General features: G+C 41.3%; 1 protein-coding gene across 2 annotated transcripts in view; it reads left to right on the top strand.

Moving 5' to 3' along the window:
• Nucleotides 1–27,005, top strand: part of rps6ka3b (ribosomal protein S6 kinase, polypeptide 3b) — a 63,251-nt gene that overhangs the window by 17,049 nt on the left and 19,197 nt on the right. For both annotated transcript variants that reach the window (XM_084566160.1, XM_084566161.1), the window contains exons 3-4: nt 24,496–24,612; nt 26,248–26,329. In XM_084566160.1, the coding sequence (XP_084422286.1) occupies nt 24,496–24,612; nt 26,248–26,329 (199 nt within the window). The remainder of the gene's footprint in view (nt 1–24,495; nt 24,613–26,247; nt 26,330–27,005) is intronic.

A 27,005-nucleotide genomic window follows, 5' to 3' on the forward strand; every position in this document is an offset into this window, starting at 1 on the left:
TTGTCTGATATCAGGTGTGAAAAACCAAACAATAATCAGGATTATATTTATTTGTGTATCATTCATTTTCTTGTTCAATTGATTAGTCCTTCGGCCAAACGTGTCATCTTACTTTGTTTGACACATACTAATTCAAGTATATACGGTTAAAATCACAGAAGAGTAGGGATAATTAGGGATAATTCCAGATGTACGGATTTGAAACTAAATCGTTTGACAGTAGTTTGAAGATGCCTCCATACTGTTACTTTATTGCTAAAATATTTTGCAGTTAATCGTAAAAGGATCTTTGCATAAAACAAAGGGGCATTTCCCTTATTTTATACTAATAAGACATTTTAAAAACATGTCAACAAAAGCTCCCACATATGAAGTGTTGAGAATTTCCCCTACCACCATATGTTTCCAAGTGAAACAACATAAAAATATTGCTAAAGGTAGGAACCAAAATGGTGGATGGTGTTCCCTTGTGTTTATGTCTTACGTCAATCAACTGTGTCAGGTGTGCCCACTGGTCGTCGCCTCAGTGTTGATATAACTTGCTACCTGACCACTTTATGAAGTTTTCTTTCGCATATCATCCCTAAACTCTCTGAATTTAAAAACTTTTACAGTCACCACATTGTTGCTCATCTCTTCATACTTTCAGTAAACAGTTCAAGGTTTTCCCAGTTAACTAGAGAACTTGATAGTAACCCCCAGGGGTGACACCAAATTACTGGGGTTCTAATTTTATTTCCACAACTGCTGTGTTATGATGATGGGGTTGTGTTAGCTCCAATGACCATTTAAAGTTGCTGCAATTTTTGTTTAATGCAGCTAAAAATATTATAACATTTCCCCCAACTTATCAGCTTTCTGCCTCTGAGCCTGAGCCTGTCATCATTGTCTTTGCTCTTAAAAGTGGAAGCTTGTGTGTGACTTTGCTGCGTTATATTGAAAATGTTCCAGTTTTTCAGTTTAATTCATTGTTGTGATCGTGATTATGTTGCTATATGGCTTGTTGCGTTTTTTATTTGTTTTTTGTTTTTAAGGTGTGGGGGATTGGGGGTGCATCAGCACAGTTGGGACATAGAAGGGGGTGCGCGGCCAAAAAAGTTTGGGAACCGGTGATCTAGGCTGTCAAAGCAGCACATATTTATTTTGATGTTCTTACAGCAGGTTACCCCAATCTCATTCCTGTTACTGACCACTTTCTTGCATTTCAGCCATAGTCATGGTTTAGGCTTGTGTATGTTTTTTACCTTAAATCTAGTTTCAACAAAAATAGGAGCACAGCACACCCAGACGATGACTGAATGATGGTGTTGTGGAGGAGGAGGAGGAGGAGGAGGAGGAGGAGGAGGGGTTTTCCATTTTTTTCTAAAAGAAGAAACAGTGACTGTATTTCACCTTTAATTTTTAGTATTCTACTTCATTTATTTATTTATTCTTTCTCAGGTCTGCTATTATTATTGTTATTATTATTATTATTATTATTAGTGAGAAGATGCTCTTAAATGTCTGACTGACCCAGGCTAGAATGTGGCACAGACTTGAAACCAACCCTCCTCCTCCTCCTCCTCCTCCTGAGGAATTTCTTGTCTGGTGTTCCCCCTCAGCTTAGGATCAGCACTCACACTCCTTTTATTTTGCTGCTCCTTTGAGTTATGGCGACCTTTCCTTTCCTTTCCATTCCTTGAATGTGTAGAGATGGTGTTAGTTTGTAAAAAGTTTACTGTCATGTCTGCTGCTTTCTGCTTCGCCCAGCAGTGACATAGCCTATGTGTGTGTTTGCATTGTGTGTACATTTGTGCATGTATGCATTTGTGTGCACACTAGCAGGGGTTAACACACACTGGCCTTCCTGTACAGATGTTGCCAGGCAAACAATGACAGGACACGATGAACAGCTGGAGGACCTTCCTGTGTGTTTGTGTGTGTGTGTGTGTGTGTGTGTGTGTGTGTGTGTGCGTGCGCATGCATGTGCATGCATGTGCGCGTGTGTGTGGCTCCCTCAGTGATGTGTGCTATAACGAGTTTGTCAAGTTAATCAGATCAAGATAATCACACAAGCAATCAGAGATAGACTGCAGCAAGAGTTTGGAGCATTCAGGTAATGTTGCCTATTCAAGGTGGAAGTATAGGCACTACTTTAACCTTATTTAGGTAAAAGGCAAGAACGTACACGTGAAGTATACATTATGCTCAGAAAAAAATTCTAATTCGTATTTAAACATTTTTTTTAAAGTAACACAATAGTTACTTTCCCAGGTAACTAGTTACTTTTATAGTGGAGTAACACAGTTACTGACTCAGTTACTTTTTGGGAGAAGTAACTAATAACTATTTACTTTTTAAAAGTAACATGCCCATCACTGAACACAACACACACACACCACGCAGAGATACAGACAGTTTTTTGGCTGATCCTCACCTCTTTGCAAGGCTGTATCTCCTGAACCTTCGACTAGTTTTGGTTTTGGTTTACTAGACTTAACAGTCTGTGTAGTGAAACATCCGACTGATCGCTCATTAGTTTTTGCTCACTGTCCAGAGATCTCATGCACTCTCGTGTGTTGCATTTTTTTGTCTTTGTCTGTGTTGACTGTCAAACAAGTGAAACGCTCCAATTTTCTTTAATGAGGGGCGAGTGAAGATAGAGAGAAAGTGAGGTAGAGAATGAAATCAAGGTGGAGAAAGACGGGGAGACAGTGGGTCTACTGTCCAGCGCATCACAGTAAGGTGTGTGTTTGCGTGTTGTGGACAGGTTGCTGTGGTAACGTGGTTGGCATGGTGACAAAAATTTCTGTCTCAGAGCTGTCCCCCTTTTTGTCTCTTTCTCTCTGTAGCAGTACCCTAGCAGCATTTCTCTTCCTGTTTCATTTTTTTTGAACTTTCAACTTTTTTCCCTCCTGAATAATTCAATATCAGGAGACAATCGGAAAATAAATCTTGTGAATAATCCAGAACTGACATTTAAGTATCAGTTTTATGTTTACCAGCTCGTTCTTTACCTTTTAATCGCTGCAGCTGGACATTTCTGACAGAATTTTATAAATGTTTTTTGTTTTTACATTATTGTTTATCATTTGATCGGCGAGACGACCTACAGAGTGCTGGTCTATTTCATCTCCAGGTTAACTCTGTAGATCAGCTTACAGCAGACTGAAAAACTGAGACTGGGTGTTTGCGCAGAGCTGTGATTGAGGATCTTGTCTTGCCAGCTCGTGAATAAATGATGCTGTCCTCTCTCTGCTCCTCCTCATCTATTCTTAATGCCTCTCTCTGTATTATACAGTTCGGCCTCGGCTGCAGATTATATCCGCCTCTCTCTCTTTCATCACTTATCCTCCTACATCATCTTTCCTTCCTGAGTCTCTTTGGGATGACCATATTTCAGATTGAAACGTTTCTTAATTTTCTTTTCTTTATTTCTAGTTTCTTTCTGCGTTTGCTTTATTGTTCTTCAAAACAGAAATAAATCAGTGTAAATTTTTAAAACCAACAGCAAGTGAGTTGTCAAACATTCAGGGTCTCATTAAAGTTCTTCTGGGAAACCTGGGTCCTTGCATTTATGTGGGTGTTACTTTGATATGTATCACCACCTAAACAAGCATTATGGGAGTAGGAATTGAGAGTTTATCGATATCATATGATCCCCAGATAAGCGTCACACCTAGCCATCAACGTGATGCAAAAGAAAACATGGTTTATCAGACCAGACCACCTTCTTCTATGTCTCTGTGGAACCACCAAATGGTGTGGTGAAGCTCAACATCTTTGATGAAAAACTTTGCTACCTGATATATCCACCCACTGACAGGAACAATGATATCAGTCACTTCACCTTTCAATGGTCGTAATGTTATAGCTGATTCGGGACTGACAATATTAAAGTATCTACAAGTCCTGTCGTGAAACTGGAATAAAATGGATTTAATCTTCATCACTTACTGTGACATTGTAATTTAAATAGAAAATACGCATCTTATAACGATGGTACACTTTTAAGAATCATCACAGGTTATTACTGACGTGAGTTTCTAAAATTAAATGAAAACCTGTCTGCTAATTCTTGAAACTATTATAAGTCATGTTCTAAAATCAGCGGGATATGTGTTATTGTGTCAGTCGTTCTGCCCCAATGCCATCATCCTTTGGATTTTCTGTTGAGTTTCTGTAGGTGGAGCTCTTCTCTTTCTGTTCTTCTACAGTGGATGTCATTGTACTGGAGACTAACTGGAAGGCTCCTTACTTTTCATATTTATTTCTAGTGTGTGGACAGCTTTAAACATTTGGCAGCAGATGATTTTATTTATATTTCAGTGCTGAGTCTCTGCTCTCTTTGACAGGTGACTCTCAGATCTGGCTCTTAGTGTGTTATTTGAGCTTCAGGCCTCAAAGGCAGCGGAAATGCACTTTATGCCTCTAACCTGCCAAATCCCAAGTGTGTGTGTGGTGACCATCCGGCCTGTTAATTTGATTGCGTAACAGGCTTGGGGGGGACAGATTGTCTGGAATGGAATCCCACTCGCTCAATCCGTGATAGCTGCTGCCATGGAGTAGCTTTACATGCGTACACACACATTTACATTGCATTGACATTTGAGGCGTTTAGCTGATGCTTTTACACACTGCATCTCATGCTGCAGTGCAGCAGTGGAAAAAGCTTTAGATCAACAGGATTTATTAGCAGCCAGCAGTCCCACACTCTCACACAGAAGGCATGTTCGGTTTTAGTACTATAGTCTTTCATGCTTCTGTTTTTATGACTTCTTTAATGGGGAATATAAATGTGGCATCACTTTCCTCTCATTTACTCTGTCTTGCTATTCATTGTTGCAGTCACATCCAAATTGTCTCTTTTTCTGACTACAAATGTACAAAATTTTCTAAATGACTGTGAAACTTAAATGTTTGTGAAGGTTCTCAGTCATCCAGGTCATGGTTTATCCAAAAAAGGGTTCAAAAAAGGCAACTGGACTGCACTAGGGGACTGGTGGGAAGTCTGAGGTCTAAATAAGAACTCCTACTGAAACTTGCTTGTTTTGTTAAAAACCAGAAACCGGTGCAGCTAATTTCCATTAACAATTGGGTACTTACCTGTCGTTGAGGGGGAATTGTGTGAAGCTTAAAGGAAGGCAAACGGACTTGTAGAGTTTCTTGATGATGTTCTCCCACTCATCCAAGTATATTTGCAGTATATTTCTGGTGAAAGAATTTCTACCTGCAGGCACTGTTGAAATCAATCTGTACTTCTAGCTGAGCAGCTCATGTTGGAGTTGAACTTAATAAATGTGGAACAACAGTTACTTTCACTAGAATTACTGCAGCACAGAACATAGAGAAGGCGTTTGAGTTTGTTAGAGGCTGAACAAGGAAGACTTTTATCCGGCCGCTTAAGGCTGTTGCATAGATAGAGGGGTGGCTGTGGCTTAGTAGGTAGAATGGGTTGTCCACGAACCAGAGGGTTAGCGGTGTGTCAGGACTTCCGGCCCACTGGGAAAATGCCCGGTATACCAGTTGGCCAGTCCGTCCCTGTCCGCGACAAGCGATAAATTTGTTCTTGCACCTAGTTTAGGATCAGACAGGCAGAACTTTTTTCGTGTGATGTCCAACAACTATTCTGTGTTTGGTCAGAAATTGGAAGTAGCCGTGGTTAATGCAGAAAAGTGGAAATGCTAGCGGCCACTGTGTGAGCTCCCAGATGCTAATATTTGCAGTGTGACCGCTCATCTCTCGTAGAGATTGGCATACTGCGTATGGGTGCATGTGAATGAACGGCATGATCTGACGGATACTGTCGTCAGTACGATATTTTGGGCCGACATTCCAAAATAAAAGTGCCTCTCGTTGTCCATCTCCTGCATCCATGCTTAGCTGTAGTGGGAGGGCCCTATGAGGATTTTCCCGGAGTTCGGCACTTGAGTTTCTTGTGAAGTATAAATGACCTGGCCAAAACTAACTTTGCTCTTGTTCCTTCTCAACTCGAGAACAAGATCAAATTTCTCGCTTCTTGCGAAGTATGTAACAAGCTTTAGACACATGAACAAGGAACTGCATTTCGTTGTTTAATTTCCGATAAGGACCACGTCGGGTTGCGGTATAGAAGTGAAACGTGACTATAAATTAAGCTTAAGGCTGCATTTCACTATGAAAGTTCAGCCATTTGCAACCGCTTAGCGACCGATTAGCCACTGATTTTAAAAGACTGTAAGCAACTTTTAACTTAATTCAGTCAATGACTAAACCTACACACCATCTCGGGCACACCTTGGATCTCATAATTTCTTTTGGGCTTTCAATTTCCCTTAAAGAGATCTCTGAGACTGTCATCTCAGATCATTTCCCTATCCCCCCGAAAATTCAGAGACTCACAGTTTTTTGCCTCAAACAGCATGGTTTCTCCTCTCTGTCCAGAAAATATTCTTTCCTCCTTCCACTCCACCTGCTCTTTGCTGATTCTGGACTCTATTGACCCTTTTCGGCAAAAATCTGATAAACCAAGAACGGATCCCTGGTTAAATGACATGGCAACATTGCAGGTAGGCTGAAAGGAGATGGAAAAAGGACAAACTGTATGTCTCTCTGGAAATGTTGCGGGCCTGTCTTGTCGATTATCAGAGGGCTCTACGGGAGGCAAAATCTCAGTATCTCGCTGATATCATTTCTAGCAGCAGTCATTGTCCCAGGGTCCTATTCAATACAATTATTTTTTTTGTAAACCCACTTAGCTCTGCTGTGGCTGATGTCTCAATCACCACTTGTGAAAATTTTCTCAGCTTCTTTGTTGACAAAGTTGATTCTGTCAGACAGAGTACCAGGAAGTGTTTTAATAAGGATTTGTCTGTTGCCCCAGCTCATTCTGCTGTGTTTGAGGAGTTTGTTGGTTTCTTTCTCCTCCCTCTGTGATATCTTTGAAGCCTACAAATTGTCCACTTGATGTTGTTCCTGCTAGAGGGCTGAAAATGGTTTTTAACACTGTAGGGCCTGGTCTTGTGGTTTTTATCAATACTTGTCTTAGTAACCGTCCCAGCTGCTTTTAAACATGCAGTGGTTAGGCCCCCTCTTAAAAAGTCTAACCTTGACTCCTCAGTGTTATCTAATTTTAGACCCGTTTCCCATCTTCCCTTTCTCTCTAAAGTTTTAGAAAAAGTTGTTTTTATACAGTTACAGCCCGTTCTGGAAAACAACTTTGTTCTTGAGAAATTTCAGTCTGGGTTTAGGTCTTGTCACAGTGCTGCCTTAGTGCTGCTGGATCTCACAGCAGCCTTTGACACGCTGGACCATACAGTCCTTCTGTCACGCCTGAAGCACTATGTTGGCATCCATGGCACTGCACTTACATGGTTTATGTCATACCTGTCCAATAGAACCTTTTCTGTGATGATCGGTGACTTGTCTTGTTCTTGTGCTTGTCTATCCTGTGGGGTCCTGCAAGGTTCCATTCTTGGCCCTATTCAGTTTTCATTATACATGCTCCCACTTGGGTTAATTATAGCAGGCACAACTTATCTTTTCACTGTTATGCAGATGATCTGCAAATCTATCTGCCACTTAATTTTAATTAATTTTTTTACACTTAAATGAGGATAAAACAGGATATATTGTCTCTGTGTCAAACGGATTTGGCACCTGGCCTTCAACTCTCAATCAAACTGTGAGAAATTTAGGAGTGATTTTTGACAGTTCTATGAAATTTGACAAACAAATTCACAATGTTGTCATGTCAAGCTTTTTTCAGCTACGTCTTCTGGCTACGTCTTCTGGCCAAAGTGAAAACTTTTTTGAGCCGTCACAACCTTGAGAAGGCTATTCACACTCTAATAAGTTCCAGACTGGACTACTGCAATGCTCTGTATACTGGTGTAGTGTATACTACACTTTTTAAATGTCTCGTTAGGGCACCACCTCCTTTTATCGTAGGAAGAACACGGTTTAAATCAATTTATCAATCTCAATTAAATAATTTGCATATCTGAAGGAGTGAATCCTTTTCCACATTTTGTACCGTTCATTCTCTGCTGTAAAACAACATCACAAACAACTTCTTAAGTGTGAATAGATATTTATTTAATGAAGTGACAAATGAGGGACTAATGGAATATATGCATATAGGTGTGTAATCAAATAAAATGAATATGATAAGATATGAATTTCTGGAGCGATGGTGAGAGATGGAGATGTTTTATGGTTTAAATTAACGGGAATGGATTTGATATCTAATCTAATCAATCTTCTCTAAAAGAGGTTAGTAGGGAGTTTCAAAACAGTGACACCAACTCTTTATCTTAAGCGGTAGGAACGATTCAGCCTACTTTTGTAGAGTCTTCTCGGCACGGTGATGGCGAAGCGTTGGTGTGCTCCGGTGTGACGAGGTGGTGACGAAACGGCGTAGATGCAGGTCTCTCTTGGACTGGTAGACGGGACTTGTTGCTTGGTATGCAACTCCAACACCCAGCTTTGCAACTGACTGTTGTTTTACACAGAATCACATAAGGAGTCTTCCTGGGAAATTGTTTGGAAATGGGCAGGCACTTGCACATTCATTAATACACAAGATTAGATGTTACAATCCCTTGAGCCAAAATCCCAGGCAAAACACATTTAGAGGCCCTGTTCAACTGAGAAACCCTAATAAACCTATAGTCATGTGATATGACGCTTAACCTACAATCTAAATAAACTAAGTAAATACTGCTGGCTTGTACGTTCCGCTCAGCAGCAGACACTAACTCAAACCTTGTGAAATATAAGCTAACCAAATGCTGCTGGCTAGCTTAACCTACAATCTAAATGAACTAAGTAAATGCTGCTGGCTTGTAGACCCACAGAGCAGCAGAGAATAATTCGAACCTTGTGAAATATAAGCTAACCTAACGCTACCAAGCTCAGCAGCTAACCATAGCTACCAAGCAACATGAAGACATCAGGAACCTCCTACTCTTAGCTGTCCCGTGTTATGCCTGATGCCTGCTAGTCTAGCCTTTTCTCCCTCCCGTACAAACTTAATGCGTCTATTCTCTCTCATGTTTCTCACAAACCACCACAGTAAATTGCTTGACATTTGACAGTAATAATCTGTGGCTGACTCCTTACAAGCCCACCAAATTTCATGCAATACGGTCCATAGGGGGCGCTACTGGTGACTCTGCGTCCCGCTCGGAGACGACTTCGCCATGGCATGGACCCCTTTATGATCGCTTGAGATCATCTAGTAATTTGATTTTTTTTTTTTAGTTGGATGTGTATCATCACATTAGTTAATGGAATTAAAACAGTGGCCAGCTTAAAGTACCTGTATTTACAGACCTGGCATTAAAATGGTTCTCCACCCAACCAGCACTTGAGATCAGATCTCAATTTCATATGTAAATACACAGCTGCTGTCTCTAATGAATCTCTATCTACTGCTGCATTAGAACCACAAACAGCGCAGATTCACACACAGTGTACTTCATTCATTCATCTTCTGTACCCGCTTATTCCAGTTAAGGGTCGTGGGGTCTGGTGGAGCCTATCCCAGCTGTCATCGGGCGAGAGGCGGGGTACACCCTGGACAGGTCGCCAGTCTATCGCAGGGCTAACACAGAGAGACAGACAACCATTCACACTCACATTAAACAGTGTACCTCATTTGTTAATTCTTGTTTAGATGTATTTGTTATTTAGTTTGTTAATCGCTACACAGAATATCATACATTTTTCTGAATGAATTAGTTAAAATCCTCTTACATAGATAACCCTGTTGAGTAGGAGATATTTAATGTGACCCAGGACTCACTGTGTGTTCACACTACCAAAGGAATGAGGTCAAATGTGTTCCTGGAGTTATTTTCCTCATGGTGTTCAGTCATTGATCCGTGAGTTATGTAAGTATGAAGTTAACAGGGATCTCCAGGACAGCTGATGGAAACATTGGGTGAAAGGTTATGGCTGCATGTTGATGTGTAAACGGGTCGTGGGAGGAATCGGGGGGGGGATCCCGCTCCCAGTTTGGATGTGGCTCACCTCTCTCCCCTGCCCTTCCTGTGGGTATCCCCTCACAGTGATTCACACTTGTTTGTTCGTCCCAGTCTAAGTCATTTGTTCCAACAAGTCCGAGCTTCTCAGTTCCATTTGTGATGACACACTGCGCGACCGAGACCAAGCTGGCGTTTGTGTCCACCCTCGCCAGCCTCGTCAGAGCGCTGAGGAGTCGACTGAAGTCACTCCGACAGCTTCTGCTGCTCGCCGGGGCGGACGGCAGCTGCCGGCGGTCCATCAGTGGTGGCTGTTGGGAGAGACCTGGGCCATTAAACAGGAAAAACAAGGGCACAGTTTTAGACTGTTGTGGACCAGCTTACCCCAAGGTGCCTGTAAGTAGTCATCTGTCTCTGCATAGTCAAAAAACACACAACCAACACATAGTGATCCACTTCCAGTTTTGGCTAAACATTTTATTTATTATTTTTTTTTTAAACATGCACATTAGCAGATAAGAATTTAATGTGAAGAAGAATTTATTTCAAAGGATTTTTACAGTCCTTACTTTTTACTTATTTCTCAGTGGTGGAAATGGTGATCTACTGTAGTTTGGTGAGTTCGGACTCAGCTGAGTGAGATAGATGTTTGTGAGATCAGCTGATGACGCTGCGCTCTTTCTGAAATGTTAATTTCACTTTAGTGTCTAGGTGCTGAAAAGGAATCATAGAAAGTTTTATTCCAGGCAACATACTGGTTATTTTACGACTTGTCAATTCTTTAGGTACACTAGGGAAAACATTCTAATATAGCAGTCATGGTCTAAATCTTCTTTTCATGAAGGTTCTGGTATTCAGCATTAGTTTCAAATAACTAAGAGAGCTGTTGAATCAACTGTGTTTTCTTTGTGGAGTCTGTGGTTTGTAGTACTATTGCATTGTGTTGTAGCACATGTTCCTATTATTTTGAGATTACAGTTAGGCTAAATAACAATAAACATTTTAACAGCACCACAGACTACATCCTCCAAAATGATCATCCAGTTGAAATACCACCTTTTTGACACTGTTTTAACATCAACTGAACATTAGAACAATCATAAAGGAGGATTTAGGTTAGAATGCATTCATTAGTGTACCTAATGTTTTGTCAAGAGACTGTATTATATAAGCTACTTACAGACATTCATCGGTGCATGTGTTGGGGGAGGTAAAGTGTGCTGGTAGGGAGTCAGGTTACCGCCAACCTTATTCTCTCAAACTCTGATGTGTCCTGACATCAGCTTTAAAGACCTTCATCCCAAAATAAGATATGATCCCATTAATGAATGTTAATTATACTTAAACAGTCTCTGTCCTTGTGAACGCACATATCTATTTCATATAATTCTATTTCGTGCTTTCAGGAGATTTTGAACTCTGAAGCGGCTAATCCTTGGCTTAGATTAGCCCCACTCAGTTCTTGTCAGAATATGAGTCTGGTATCATTTCATTTTGTTAGTTAGGAGGTCATTATATTATATATTATATTTGGAGGCCAAGTCAACACCTTGGACCCGTTACTCATTGTTGTGTTCTTCAAACCATTCCTGAACATTTTTTCAGGGCCCATTTAACCGTTACTTCAACAGAACTAGTAAACCTACTCAGTGATGTGTGATCTGTGTTTACAAAAATGTGTGTATTTAGACTAGGAAATACTTAACAATAAATAAATAAGACATCTGTGTTCAATGTATTATTTCACTTTCAAATTCTTCCTGCAGACTTGTTTTACATTCAGTCTTTTTGTCAGTGTCAGTGTTTATTTTTTTTGCTATCACATTTCAGTGACATGTAGGTGTGAATGTGACCCTGAATCATGTGTTCCCCTCCTCTTGAGCAGTATAGATAATATGGGTGCAGCTAATGGGTGACTAAATACGTGAATGAACGATGAATGTGTTGCATGCATCGTTACTTTAATTGATAAGAAAATGAAATCTCCATACAGACTTGTGCTGATTTCTGTCTGACCAGAGGTTAAAAACGTGTGCAGAGCTTATGTTAATTTAAAATGATGCCTGCAATGTGTCTGTTGGGGAGGTCTGCTGTTGTGTGCAGAACTGTTTAATCACATCAGGCTGATTCACTCCGCTTGCAAGGCCTCTTAATTAGGTCCGATGCTGGACAGATAATATGTAGTGTTGCAGGGCCGCCATTCTCTCCAGCTGTGCTACTGGAACCTGCTTATCACGGCTTCTGTTTGTTTGATGTTGTAGCCCATTAAACATATTCAGTACCATGTGCAACTTGATATGTTAGATATCCTTTAGTCTTTGTTGTGCCAAATGGCAAATTCATCTATTCTTCTATACAATTTCTGTTATGTTTATTTTTTTCATCCTTTATTTATTTATTTATTTTTTTACTTATTTAATGATTGTATTCTTTATATACCGTGTGCTGTCTTATCTTGCCTTGTCTTGTCTTGTCTGGTCTGTTCTCGTCTGGTTATATATTCAGGTGTTTTTTGGAAAAAGTAGCTTCATCTGAAGTTGTGTTTTAGGCAGACTTTTCTGCAAGAACCCTAACTAGTTCCACATCGTTTATGTGTCTTTGCTTTTGTCCAGCTCTTCTCTGTTGTTACACTTTTAAAATCCAATCAGCTTTCAGTCTTGACGGTGCTCTCAGAGTTGAAGCTTCTGTCATGTTTTGGATCTCCCTGACAAGTGGACAAATCAAGACCAGTCATGCAAAACAGTTCTTTAGAGACTGCAGCGAGATTTCTAAGAAGAGCATAAATCAAATTTCCATTTTCTGAGCACCTAATGGCTAGAAACAAAACGGCCTTGAAGGGAAAATTCATTAAACACAAGATTAAGAGAGTTTGTCTTGTCTTGTCTTGTCTTGTCTTGTCTTGTCTTGTCTTGTCCGGATCAGGTCTGGTCAGGTCTGGTCTGAGACAGAAATGTAGTTTAAATTTCTGCTGAGATTTGCGAGTGTGTGTGTGCGCTCAGAGCACAGGTGCAGGGTTTGCAGCTTTAATCCTGTGATTAAGAGGTGCTACATGAGCATCCTGTAGCTTCGGTTCTTATCCTCCATCTGTGTTATGACTCAGAAGGACACACACATGCACACATGCATAAATTTGAAAAGTCAACGTTCTTAAACTCCTCAGCCTCTTTCGAATATTTCTCAATTAATTTTCGGGAGTCAGCAGCGTCCGAAACCCTTGTTTTTATTTGTTTATCAGCTGTCTGCAGCACTCTGAGTCGAGCTGCGTTCAGAGGCTTCATTTGCAGTCAGCTCAGCCTAGGTGGCAAATCCGATTTACATACGGTGTTGTTATGTTCCACTCTTGATCACATGCAGTGCAAATTTGCATGTTTGTTAGCACATGTAGAATTATTTTGGGAACTATGACTAATTCACTTCAGGCACAGGTCTTACTTTGGTGTCACGGAAAGAGAAATAACAGTCCACCATTCTAAGACAAGAAGGTTAGTCAGTCTGGAAAATGTCAAGAATTTTGACTGCATCCTCAAATGTAGTTGCTAAAACCATCAAGAGCTACCTCTGCTGTAAAGGAGAAGTTCATTATAAGGAGAAGTTACTAGCCTCAGAAACCGCAAATTAACAGCACCAAAGGGCCCATTCAGACCTTGTGTTAACACCCATCCTTAGGAATCCAATCACAAGTGGTGTGAACACAACCAGGACCTCATTCAGTACTGTGGACACATAATCAGGGTCTGCAGTCCCGGGGAGCAGACCCGACAAACACAAGAATGGTTTGGCCACTGATCAAAATTTGATGTTGCCATTTGATTCGAAGTTCAGTAGGCTCAAAATGTCCGCTTCCTGTGTTGTTCTTCTACTGTTTTGAACAGGCAGCCTGTTGATTAGTTTGGGCTCTGGTGCCACCTAGTGACTGGAGGCTTGTATATCGTTCAAGCATCAATAGAGACACTAATACTGAAAGTCCACCTGACCCCACTATTTGAGAACTACTGGTCTAATCTGGAAAAAAAAAATTCAGGTATGGTGTGGTTTATGTTGCTATCATCAGCTTTTTGAGGATTTTTTGGAAGCTAGTTCACGTTAGCAATGCTATGGGAACACATCGTTTTGATAGTAGGCCTATAGCTAACACTAGCTAGCAGTTTAAAAACAACCCAATAACCCTCAATGTATTATTAAAAATTGTCCAGATGCTCATGCAGGACATCTGGTCAATTAAGTCTAGATTATTCTGCTAGAACTTTTTCATTTTGCAAAATTATCAACGGATGAATTGTTTCATTAATGGAAAAATCATTTTTACTTTTCAGAGCCTGTACTTTCTTACTTTTACTTGAGTAAAGGAACTGAATCAGTACTTTTACTTTTAGTTTTACCAGAGTATTTTTTTACACAAGTATCCGTACTTTTACTTAAGTACAGAATGTGAATACTTTTGTCACCTCTGTCCCGGAGCGGAGGGACAGAGTCAGGCTACCAGTGAGAGAGGAGAGAGAGAAAGAGAGAGTCACAGTGATGTGGGAGGGGCCCGCTGTCCAACAGTCCGTGAATGGTCTGGTGATTTCTCTGGATGCCGAGAAGGCCTTTGATCGCGTTGAAAACACTGTACTTGTTTTACACACTACACAAATTTGGCCTGGGTGAAAAATTTATAAACTGGATAAAGTTACTCTATACTAATCCCCTCTCAGAAGTTCTTACAAATGGGTTGCGTTCTTCTAATTTCCAAATTTTAAGAGGTACAAGGCAAGGTTGTCCTCTATCGCCCTTGCCCTGGCAATTGAGCCACTCGCTGAGGCAATCAGGCAAAATGAAAACATACATGGTCTCACAATTGACACTAAACAACACAAGATTACTCTTTATGCCAATGATGTCTTGATTGTTTTGACTGAACCTGAGGTGTCTATCCCAGCCCTTATTGAGACTATCGATATGTTTAGCATTTTTTCTGGATACAGAATAAATTTCAATAAATAATAAACCTTTTATGCATTTTTGCTGCAGTGAAGTGTACAGCAGCTGAATTTTTGCTGCAGCGCTGTTTTGATTCGGTTCTGCAGTACAGTTACCTGTTATATATCAGTTAGTTAAGTTTCGCTTCTCTACAGTGCGTAAGTCAGTGAGCGCCTGTCAAGTCTGGTAGTACGTTTTTTTTCTCTGCCGAGTGACATGTAAGATGTTTGAATGGTGCCGTTTATTGATTATATATCAATCAAATGTGGTAGGACTCAACTGAGCCGTTTAAATAGACGTCTAGATCCATGATTCTTGAGTCGTCTTTGACAGCCGGTTATATGAGCCGGATCCCGAATCTGTTTTCCACCGCTATTCTGCAGAGAGAATCCTCTCTCTGCTGGCATACTGGTGACGAGGATCAGGCAGACTATCTTGGCCAGTTTAGCTCACTCCGGGTAGATTTCGCTGAAATCTCTGATGACAACTTTGCAGGCTGTTGAGAAGTTCAAGCCTCCATAACCATGTAATGACAGCGCTCCATGACCACGGAGCGCTGTCATTACAGCGGTGACGTCTCGTTGCACACTTGTGGCATCGATGAGTGGAGCTGTAGCAGGAGCCGACTCGTCCTCACTTGAAATTGCTTTGCCAATTTTAATAAAAGTCAAAATTTGCTTGGAGGGAATATTTTCACCGGACATTTTGACCGGCAGGGTTAAAAAATACTGGACATTGGCAGATTTTACCGGTCAAAGTCTGGTAATTACCGGATAACGGAAACACAGGACCACGCTCGCCTTGACCTTCCTCATCTGTTCCAGTTGTTCTTTCAACCCTTGTACTTTTCAACCTTTTTGTGTTCCTTCTTTCTGATGTTGGCGTCAGCTGGTATCGCCACATCTATCACCACCGCCTTCTGCACCTTCTGCTCTTTGTCTACCACCACTATGTCCAGTTGGTTAGCCAGGAGCTGTTTGGCAGCCAGGAAGCTGAAGTCCCACAGCACCTTGGCCCTGTTGTTCTCAGCCACCTTCTGTGGTGCGGCCCATTGGGATTTGGGTACTTCTATTCCATACTGGGTACAGATGTTCCTGTACACTATTCCAGCCACTTGGTTGTGCCTCTCCATGTATGCTGACCCAGCTAGCATCTTACACCCTGCTACTATGTGCTGGACTGTCTCAGGGGCATCTTTGCACAGTCTGATCTACTCTTGTAGATCTTGGCCTCTATGGCTCTTGTACCTAGCACCTGTTCTTGTGCTGCCATGATTAGGGCTGAACACAGCTGAACACACTCGTGGCATTCTTTCTACAATAGAAATCAAATATTCTTCAGAAAGTTCTTCCCAAGTCTGTTGCAGAAGTTCCCATAAATGTGTGGCACTTGTAGGTTGCTTTACTTTCACTCTTCTGTCCAGTTCATCCCAAACCAGCTCGATGGGGTTTAAGTCTGGAGACTGTGCTGGCCACTCCATGTTTTCAAGCTTACCATCTTGTTCTTTTTTCCTGAGGTAGTTCTGGCATAGCTTGGACTTGTGTTTTGGGTCATTATCTTGCTGTAGGATGAACCTCTGACCAACTAGGAGCATACCAGAGGGTATTGCATGGCGCTGCAGAATGCTGTGGTAGCCGTTTTGGTTCAGGATGCCTCTCACTCTGTACAAGTCACCAACCCTGGATCCAGCAAAACAGCCCCAGACCATCACACTTCCTCCTCCACGTTTTGACGGCGTACAAAGATCCTGCGTGATGAAACGAAGATTTGAAATTTTGATTCATCAGTCCATAATACCTTCTTCCAGTCTTCAGTAAAGTGTTGTCTTTGGCAGCCATTTTAGATTTAGTCTTAGTCTTTTGGACAAAAATGCTTATTAGTTTTAGTCACATTTTTGTCATTTCTATATGTAATGGTTTTACTCTAGTTTTAGTTGACGAAAACTCAAAAAGGTTTTAGTCTAGTTTTAGTCGATGACTAACTAACTAACTTTAGCCTGGGTTAGCAGCGAAACCAAGCTAGTTTTAGCCTGAAGTTAGCGCATTTTGCGGCAGGAGTTATGTGGGCAACTTTAAGCTTACTATGAAATTTATTACAAGCCGATTGTCGAATAACATTGTATGGATATGATATGTTAACAGGACTTGTTGTAAATTTTTTATCAAGAAAAATTGGTGCACTGCACCTTTGGAAAGATAGCGCTGTCTCTTTAAGAAAGACGGTAGTCTTGAGTTGTTATTGAAGTTGTGCGTGGCTGTGGATGTGTGCCACTGAACTGAGGGCATGTTGCAAATATAAAGTAAAAATAAATAACGATGAACGTTTGTCTTGCTGTGTGTTTTGGAGGTGCAACAGATAAATGTTTTAGACTAACATCTAAAACATTTTTTTCAATGGCACGCAATCTACCCGCACTGCCTTCTCGATCAACCGGTCGATCGCGAGGCACCCCTGATTTAGTGTGACTGTGACGGCAGGCGTGTTGTGCAGAATGTGCACAGGTGCTGGTGTGATGCCATGTGGTGGCTGTGACTAAACAAGGACAGGATGCAGCACCATTGCTGATACTTTTTAGCTTTTGACAGATAATAGGCAGAAATGTCATGCATTTTCAACGTCTGACAGACCACCCACTAACATTTTCGTCCAGTCTCGTCTCGTTAACGAAAGCTTACACACATCTAGTCATGTTTTAGTCATCAAAGAGCCATGTTTAGCTCGTCATGAAAAAAAGGGGCGTCAATGAGATAATTACTTCATCGCCATCACTGACGAAAACGACACTGCTTCAGTAGTCCAATGGCGGTGTTTCATGGCCCAGGCAAGCCTCTTTGTCTTATTCTGACATCTTAGCAATGGCTTTCTTGTTGCAACTCGTCCTGTCAAACCTGCAGCTCGAAGTCTTCTCTTCACAGTTGAAACTGAGACTTGCTTACTACGACCACGATGAAGCTGTGCTTGAAGCTGTTGTCCTGTGAGCCACCTATCACACAAGCTGTTAACTCTCAGAAACTTGCTCTGCTCTGATTCAGTTGTGGCTTTGGGTCTGCCAGACCTCTTCCTGTCAGAGTTTCCCCCAGTTTCTGAGTGCCTTTTGATGGTGAAGATAACTGTAGTCACTGCCACCTTGGCTTTCTTTGCATTTTCCCTGTAGGAAAGACCTACATTTTTAAGTGTTATGATGGTCTGTCTCTCTTCCATTGTTAATTGCCTTTTTCTCACCATTTTTGTAGCAACACACTACTTTCTGCAGTACAATACTGTTCACCTGATGCTCATGAGGGTCTGGTACCACAGTGTGTTCCAACACTGCTTTTATGCAGACAGAGGGGGTTGTAAGTAATCAAGAAAAGTTGGAACACCTATAGGAATTAGTAGCACCAGCTTTCAAGGCTGATTCAACCTTTATTGCTGCAGAACAGCTTTAAATTGTTAACCCACTTCGTGTTCCCTGAAAGAGGCCTTTTTGTATAATTCTGAAATGTACATTCTTTTTCAGATTTGGGTAACCAAACCTTTTTTTTTAACCTCTGGCTTTTCAGTACTTACCTGTGTACCATTCCAAGCTATTTATTGGACTTGCACGACTGGAAAAATTGGTGTGTTGGTGTTCTAAAACTTTTGACCGGTAGTCAAAATATGTCCGAATATGCAGAGGTGTATAGTAACAAAGTAGATGTACTTCGTTACACTACTTAAGTAGTTTTTTTGAGGGTCTGTACTTTAGTTGAGTTTTTTTTTAATCAGGACTTTTACTTTTACTCTACTACATTTAAAAGTTAAAAAATATACTTTTACTCTGTTACTGTGACGTTTGCCACCTCGTTACTCGTTACAAATTAAAATACTGTAGATTAATCATCTAAGGATTTTTGGAATGGGCGTGTCCGAGAGGACGAGAGGAACAACGTACTGTACTCTCATGACGTTTAGAGTTAAGGGCTGGATGCGCAGGGGGGCGGACATCAACATCCGCAGGTAACGCTGATGAGGAAGATACGAAGACGTTACCACGCTGACAGCATCTCCTTTGCCCGTGACTAGGAGATAGGAGGCACTTTTTTGGTGTTCTTAGGCAGACAGACACGTTATTTTGTTCTCAGGCAGACACGAGACACTTGACTCACTCTACAAGTGTTTAAATATATATATATATATATATATATATATATATATATATATATATATACACACAGTTGAAACCAGATGTTTACATACACTGTGTTAAAAGACACAAACATTTTCTCACTGTCTGAAGTTAAATCAGACCAAACTTCTCCTGTTTTAGGTCAGTTAGTATTACCAAAATTATTTCTATTTGCTAAATGCCACAATAATGAGAGAGAGAATTTCTTAGAGAATTTTTTATTACTTTCTTCAAAGTCAGAAGTTTACATACACAAAGATTACTATGTCTTTGAAGGACAATGAAGGAAAGCCCTGATGATGATGTCATGGTTTTGGAAGCTTCTGATAGGTTAACAGACAACATTTGAGTTGATTGGAGGCACACCTGTGGATGTATGTTAAGGCTACACCTCAAACACACTGCTTCCTTTTTTGACATCATGGGAAAATCAAAAGAAATCAGCCAAGATATCAGGAAGAGAATTGTGTAGCTCCACAAGACTGGTTCATCCTTGGGTACAATTTCCAGATGCTTGCAGGTTCCACGTTCATCTGTTCAAACAATTATACGCAAGTATAGACACCATGGGAATGTCCAGCCATCATACCGCTGAGGAAGGAGACGGGTTCTGTGTCCCAGAGATGAACGTGTTTTGGTCCGAAATGTGCAAATCAACCCATAAAAGCTTAAGACCTTGTCAAGATGCTGGCTGAAGCTGGTAAGAGAGTGTCATTCTCCACAGTGAAACGAGTCCTGGACTGAAAGGCCACTCAGTGAGGAAGAAGCGATTAAGCAACATAAAAAAGCCAGATTACAGTTTGCAAATGCACACAGGGACAAAGACCTTAATTTTTGGAGACATGTCCTGTGGTCTGATGAAACTAAAGTGGAACTGTTTGGCCATAATGACCATCGTTACATTTGGAGGAAAAAAGGGGAAGCTTGTAAGCCTGAGAACACCATCCCAGCTGTGAACTATGGGGATGGTAGCATCATGTTGTGGGCTGTTTTGCCGCAGGACGAACTGGTGCACTTCATAAAATAGACGGCATCATGAGGAAGGAACATTATGTGGAAATATTGAAGCAACATCTCAAGACATCAGCCAGGAAGTTAAAGCTTGGGTGCAAATGGGTCTTCCAAATGGACAATGACCCTAAGTATACTGCCAAAGTAGTTACAGAGTGGCTTAAGGACAACAAAATCAATGTTTTGGAGTGGCCATCACAAAGCCCTGATCTCAATCCCATAGAAAATTTGTGGGCAGATCTGAAAAGGCGTGTGCGAGCGAGGTGGCCTACAACCCTGACTCAGTTACACGAGTTCTGTCAGGAGGAATGGATCAGAAGTCCAGCAGACTATTGCGAGAAGCTTGTGGAAGGATACCCAAAACATTTGACCCAAGTCATACAGTTTAAGGCAATGCTACCAAATACTAAGGAAATGTACACTCACCGGCCACTTTATTAGGTACACCTGTCCAACTGCTCGTTAACTTAAATTTCTAATCAGCCAATCACATGGCAGCAACTCAATGCATTTAGGCATTTAGACATGGTCAAGACGATCTGCTGCAGTTCAAACCGAGCATCAGATTTAAGTGACTTTGAACGTGGCATGGTTGTTGGTGCCAGACGGGCTGGTCTGAGTATTTCAGAAACTGCTGATCTACTGGGATTTTCACGCACAACCATCTCTAGGGTTTACAGAGAATGGTCCGAAAAAGAGAAAATATCCAGTGAGCGGCAGTTCTGTGGGCGCAAATTCCTTGTTGATGCCAGAGGTCAGAGGAGAATGGCCAGACTGGTTCGAGCTGATAGAAAGGCAACAGTAACTCAAATAACCACTCGTTACAACCGAGGTATGCAGAAGAGCATCTCTGAACGCACAACACGTCGAACCTTGAGGCGGATGGGCTACAGCAGCAGAAGACCACACCGGGTGCCACTCTTGTCAGCTAAGAACAGGAAACTGAGGCTACAATTCGCACAGGCTCACCAAAATTGGACAATAGAAGACTGGAAAAACGTTGCCTGGTCTGATGAGTCTCGATTTCTGCTGCGACATTCGGATGGTAGGGTCAGAATTTGGCGTCAACAACATGAAAGCATGGATCCATCCTGCCTTGTATCAACGGTTCAGGCTGGTGGTGGTGGTGTAATGGTGTGGGGGATATTTTCTTGGCACACTTTGGGCCCATTAGTACCAATTGAGCATCATGTCAACGCCACAGCCTACCTGAGTATTGTTGCTGACCATGTCCATCCCTTTATGACCACAGTGTACCCATCTTCTGATGGCTACTTCTAGCAGGATAACGCGCCATGTCATAAAGCGCGAATCATCTCAGACTGGTTTCTTGAACATGACAATGAGTTCACTGTACTCAAATGGCCTCCACAGTCACCAGATCTCAATCCAATAGAGCACCTTTGGGATGTGGTGGAACGGGAGATTCGCATCATGGATGTGCAGCCGACAAATCTGCAGCAACTGCGTGATGCTATCATGTCAATATGGACCAAACTCTCTGAGGAATGTTTCCAGTACCTTGTTGAATCTATGCCACGAAGGATTAAAGCAGTTCTGAAGGCAAAAGGGGGTCCAACCCGGTACTGGCAAGGTGTACCTAATAAAGTGGCTGGTGAGTGTATGTAAACTTCTGACTTTGAAGATAGTAATAAAAAATTCTCTAAGAAATTCTCTCTCTCATTATTGTGGCATTTAGCAAATAGAAATAATTTTGGTAATCCTAACTGACCTAAAACAGGAGAGGTTTAGTCTGATTTAACTTCAGACAGAGAGGAAAAAAGGTTTATGTGTCTTTTAACACAGTGTGTGTAAACATCTGGTTTCAACTGTAATAAAACGTCCCTCTCACCCTCTTGGGGTGGTATCTGTGTCATCCTCAAGTTCAGGTCCTCCTCAGCAGCTTTTGTACTGAGGCTGTTGGTATTTGTTGGTGCTTGGTACCCAATCTCTGATTGTGGGGGTGACGGTGTGATCGCCGATCACGATCAATCAGGATTTTTTCTGACCACATTTCTTCCTCCAAGACAATGGTTCCCCACTATCCTTCCAGTTTTTAATAATGCGTTGGACAGTTCTTAACCCAATTTTAGTAGTTTCCAGAGCCAAGGCGACAGGTCAGCAGGGGGATGACTTAAATGTTTGATGAAATCAAATCGAAGAAAAACAATAGTAGAACTCAGGGCTATGTTTAATAGTGAAAGTAAGAGCATTTCCACACGTACAATGTGAAGGGAACTCAAGCGATTGGGACTGAACAGCTGTGTAGCCTTAAGAAAACCACTAATCAGTGAGGCTAACCGGAAAAAAGGCTTCAGTTTGCTAGGGAGCATAAAGATTGGACTCTGGAGCAATGGAAGAAGGTCATGTGGTCTGATGAGTCCAGATTACCCTGTTCCAGAGTGATGGGGGGCATCAGGGTAAGAAGAGAGGCAGATGAAGTGATGCACCCATCATGCCTAGTGTCTACTGTACAAGCCTGTGGGGGCAGTGCTATGATCTGGGGTTGCTGCAGTTGCTCAGGTCTAGGTTCAGCAACATTGTGTGCCCAAAGAATGAGGTCAGCTGACTACCTGAATATACTGAATGACCAGGGTATTCCGTCAGTGGATTTTTTCTTCCCTGATGGCATATTCCAAGATGACAATGCCAGGATTCATGGGGCTCAAATTGTGAAAGAGTGGTTCAGGGATGAGACATCATTTTCACACATGGATTGGCCACCACAGAGTCCAGACCTTAACCCCATTGAGAATCTTTGGGATGTGCTGGAGAAGGCTTTGTGCAGTGGTCAGACTTTCCCATCATCAATAGAAGATCTTGGTGAAAAATGAATGCAACACTGGTATATTCATGATCTATTAGACATTTAAGTTCAGCAAAAAGAAAACAAAACAAATGCATGACCAGTTGAACCCACCAATCTGTGAAGCATATTTTACTGATTATATTCTTCTTGTGCTTTTATTTAAATAAATTATTTGAATACTTGAATACACATATTTAACTTTTTTCCATGAGAAAAAAAGGGACAGAAGAAGCAGAGAGGTGCAAACCGTAGAGGAGAGGTGAGAACGGTTCAAATAAAGATAGAAAACATGAGAAAGGAGGAGGGAACAAGAGAGGGAAGGGAGGGAAGGGAGGAAGGTGAAGATTTCTCTAAGGGAGAGAGAGGCAAAGGAAGACAAGCCAGGGATGAGCAGAAGTCGGTGTTGGCTCCATCCTGTCGCCGTGCAGTCAATGCACAGGAGCATGTTTGCGCCATAGAGCCTGAGCCACCGTCGGGACTACAGGACCCACAATGCACTGGGACACCCGGCAGCTAACTGGACACCCACCTGGGAACTGCAGGTACAAAGAGAGGGAGCCAGAGGATGGATTAGGGAGCACAGGGCAGAGAGGATGATGGGAAAGCAGATGGTGGAAATGCTGTATAGTTGTTTACCAGTTTGGTTCATTGCTTCAAAATTGAGAACACAAAGGAAGAGCTTGGATGCTTCAGAAAGAGGCGAAAGAAAGCTGGTGACACTGAACACACACACTCACGGTGTGGTAACATTACTCACTCAGCTACAACAAGAAGCTGGTATCGAGGGTGGCTCCATGACAACTGTGTGTGTGTGTTGTAATTTCCCACTATGAGGATGACGAACACTTGGGCCTGCTTAACCTGTTGCATGATTCAGTGTAATGTGTGGAGCACTTTCCTGCAAAGGAAACATGTCACAACTGCACATACAATGAGAGAGACTGATGTATGTCAGTGCAGACCACACCCTGAGTTGTGCCTGCTGTGCATCATAGTGTACTGAGGCTAAAGAGGCCTGTGAACTTTTATAATGGCTGAATTCCCCTTGTACTGATGGATGTTTACATTTATGAGTTGATAAGATGTTTATGTTGCCAAAAGTATATGGACATTCACCTGCCAATACCGTAGTGAATCCATTCTAATATAACAGTCCTGCACTAAATCTTCCTTCATGAATGTTTTAATGTTCAGTTGATGTTAAAACATTGTTAGAAAGTTAGTAATTCAACTGGATGATCATTTTGGGGGATGTATTTTGTGGTGCTGTTAAACTGGATTGAATTTAACACTAGTGTTTCTGTTGTTGTCAAAATAATAGGAACATGTGTCAGTTACTACAAACCGCAGCCTCCATGCTGAATACCAGAACGTTCATGAAGACAAGATGTAGTGCAGGACTGTTATATTATGATGTTTTCACTGGAGTACCTAAAGAACTGGCAAGTAAGCATATATTTGAGAAGCAGACAGTGGTTTCACTAATTCTTACATAACTGAGTTGTCTGTATACTTATGGTCATATTAATGTGAATTATTAATCAATGGTCAGATTAGTTACAGATTAAACTTCTGTGAATCGACTAATGATCACTGCCCTTATTGTGTGCGTGTGTGTTTCACAGGATGACGTACCAATCAAAGAGATCAGCATCACTCACCATGTGAAAGAGGGATCAGAAAAGGCCGACCCACGACAGTTCGAGCTACGCAAAGTCCTGGGACAAGGCTCCTTTGGCAAGGTACCTCTTCATTTGTGTGTGTATGTGAGTAGGCCTTAAGTGTGTGTGCGCTTCATTTCCAGAGGTGTATAAAGTACTTGAAAAAAAAAAATAACTAAGTAAAAGTACAAATACCATAACTGAAAATGACTTTGGTAAAAGTTAAAGTCACCCATAAGAAAATCACTTGAGTAAAAGTCTTAAAGTAGCTCACATTAAATGTATTTAAGTAACAAATGTATCTTGTGAAAAAATATACTCAAGTATCATAAGTACAAAGTATTTTTATACTACGCATAAAAAGAAGCAAAACAACCAAAAATGGTTCTCCCCTTGTTATCTATATTTTACTTTCAGGTGAATGAAATAGATGTGGTATGATAAAACAAAAACAGAAAGACACTTGTAGAGTGAGTGAATCAAGTGTCTCGTGCCTGAGAACAAAATAACGTGTCTGTCTGCCTAAGAACACAAAAAAGTGCCTCCTATCTCCTAGTCACGGGTGACTGTCGTCTTCTACCGAAGGAGACACTGTCAGTGTGGTAACGTCTTACGTGTCTTCCTCATCAGCGTTAACTGCGGAGGTAGCCATGTTGATGACCGCCGCCCCGCGCATCCAGCCCTTACCTCTAAACCTCGTGAGAGTACTGTACGTTGTTCCTCTCGTACACGCCCATTCCAGATAATCCTTCGATGATTAATTATATTTCTATTTTAATTTGTAACGAGTAACGAGGTGGCAAACGTCACAGGAACAGAGTAAAAGTATATTTTTTAACTTTTAAATGTTGTACAGTAAAAGTAAAAGTCCTGATTTAAAAAAAAAAAAAAAACTCAAGTAAAATACAGATCCTCAAAAAAACTACTTAAGTAGTGTAACGAAGTACATCTACTTTGTTACTATACACCTCTGATCAGGGTAAGAAGAGAGGCAGATGAAGTGATGCACCCATCATGCCTAGTGTCTACTGTACAAGCCTGTGGGGGCAGTGCTATGATCTGGGGTTGCTGCAGTTGCTCAGGTCTAGGTTCAGCAAAATAATGTGTCCAAAGAATGAGGTCAGCTGACTACCTGAATATACTGAATGACCAGGTTATTCCATCAATGGACTTTTTCTTCCCTGATGGCACGGGCATATTCCAAGATGACAATGCTAGGATTCATGGGGCTCAAATTGTGAAAGAGTGTTTCAGGGAGCATGAGACATCATTTTCACACATGGATTGGCCACCACAGAGTCCAGACCTTAACCTCATTGAGAAGCTTTGGGGTGTGCTGGAGAAGGCTTTGTGCAGACTCTTCCATCATCAATACAAGATCTTGGTGAAAAATTAATGCAATGCAATGTGGATGGAAATAAAACTTGTGACATTGCAGAAGCTTATCGAAAGAATGCCACAGAGAATGTGTGCTTTAATCAAAGCTAAAGGCGGTCTGACAAAACAGTGTTTTTTTGGCTAGGCAGTGTATATAGAAGGTAAGCATATGAAGGATATGTATGTAGGGCAAATATAAGCTATATAAATTCTGTGTGAAATATATGATCAGGATTTGGCAGTGTAAATTACTCACTTGATACGTTTGTCTGCCTGTACAACATATTACATCATTAAATGCATCAGTGACTGACCCTTCTTTTTATTATGTGTGTTTAGGTGTTTCTGGTGAGGAAGATCACTGGACCAGACGCTGGTCAGCTGTATGCAATGAAGGTCCTGAAGAAAGCCACGCTGAAAGGTAGAAAACCTGAATCCACAGCGAGAACTCTTGAAAGCAGTTTAAACATTTTCTTGATTTATGTTACTTCTTTGCATATGTTTACAATGAGAAAAAAACAAAATGTCACATCTCTTTATTTTAAGTCTAAAAAAAACAAGATATTTTAACTTGGATATTGGCCACATGGGCTAAATTGAATGTGTTTCCTGTGTGTCTTGCTACTGATCAAATGCAGGCAGAAAAATATTAATGTGTGTCCAGAATTATCACTTTAGAATATCACTTTCCAAAGGGGTGGCTGTGACTCAGTAGGTAGAGCGGGTTGTCCACGAACCAGAGGGTTAGCGGTTCGATCCCTGGAATGTGCCACATGCCGAAGTATCCTTGAGCAAGACACTGAACCCCCAGTGCAAGGCACTGGTGTGTGAATGTGTGTGTGCTTGTGTGAGAGAATGTGTCCATGACTGTAAAGCGCTTTGAGTACCAATAGGTAGAAAAGTGCTATATAAAAGCAAGGCCATTTACTTTAGACTGAAAAATTCAAAAACACAAGTATTATTATTATTGTTGTGGCAAAGCAAATGTAGCCAAACGTTTCCTCTACGGAATGCTTTCATGACATATGGATGACATTTCCAGAACAAACAGCTGGACGGTAAATTCAGTGTTTTTATAACCTCATAGTTGGACAGTT

Source organism: Chelon labrosus, assembly GCF_963514085.1.
Source record: "Chelon labrosus genome assembly, chromosome: 18".
In the NCBI taxonomy this organism is placed as follows: Eukaryota; Metazoa; Chordata; class Actinopteri; order Mugiliformes; family Mugilidae; genus Chelon; species Chelon labrosus.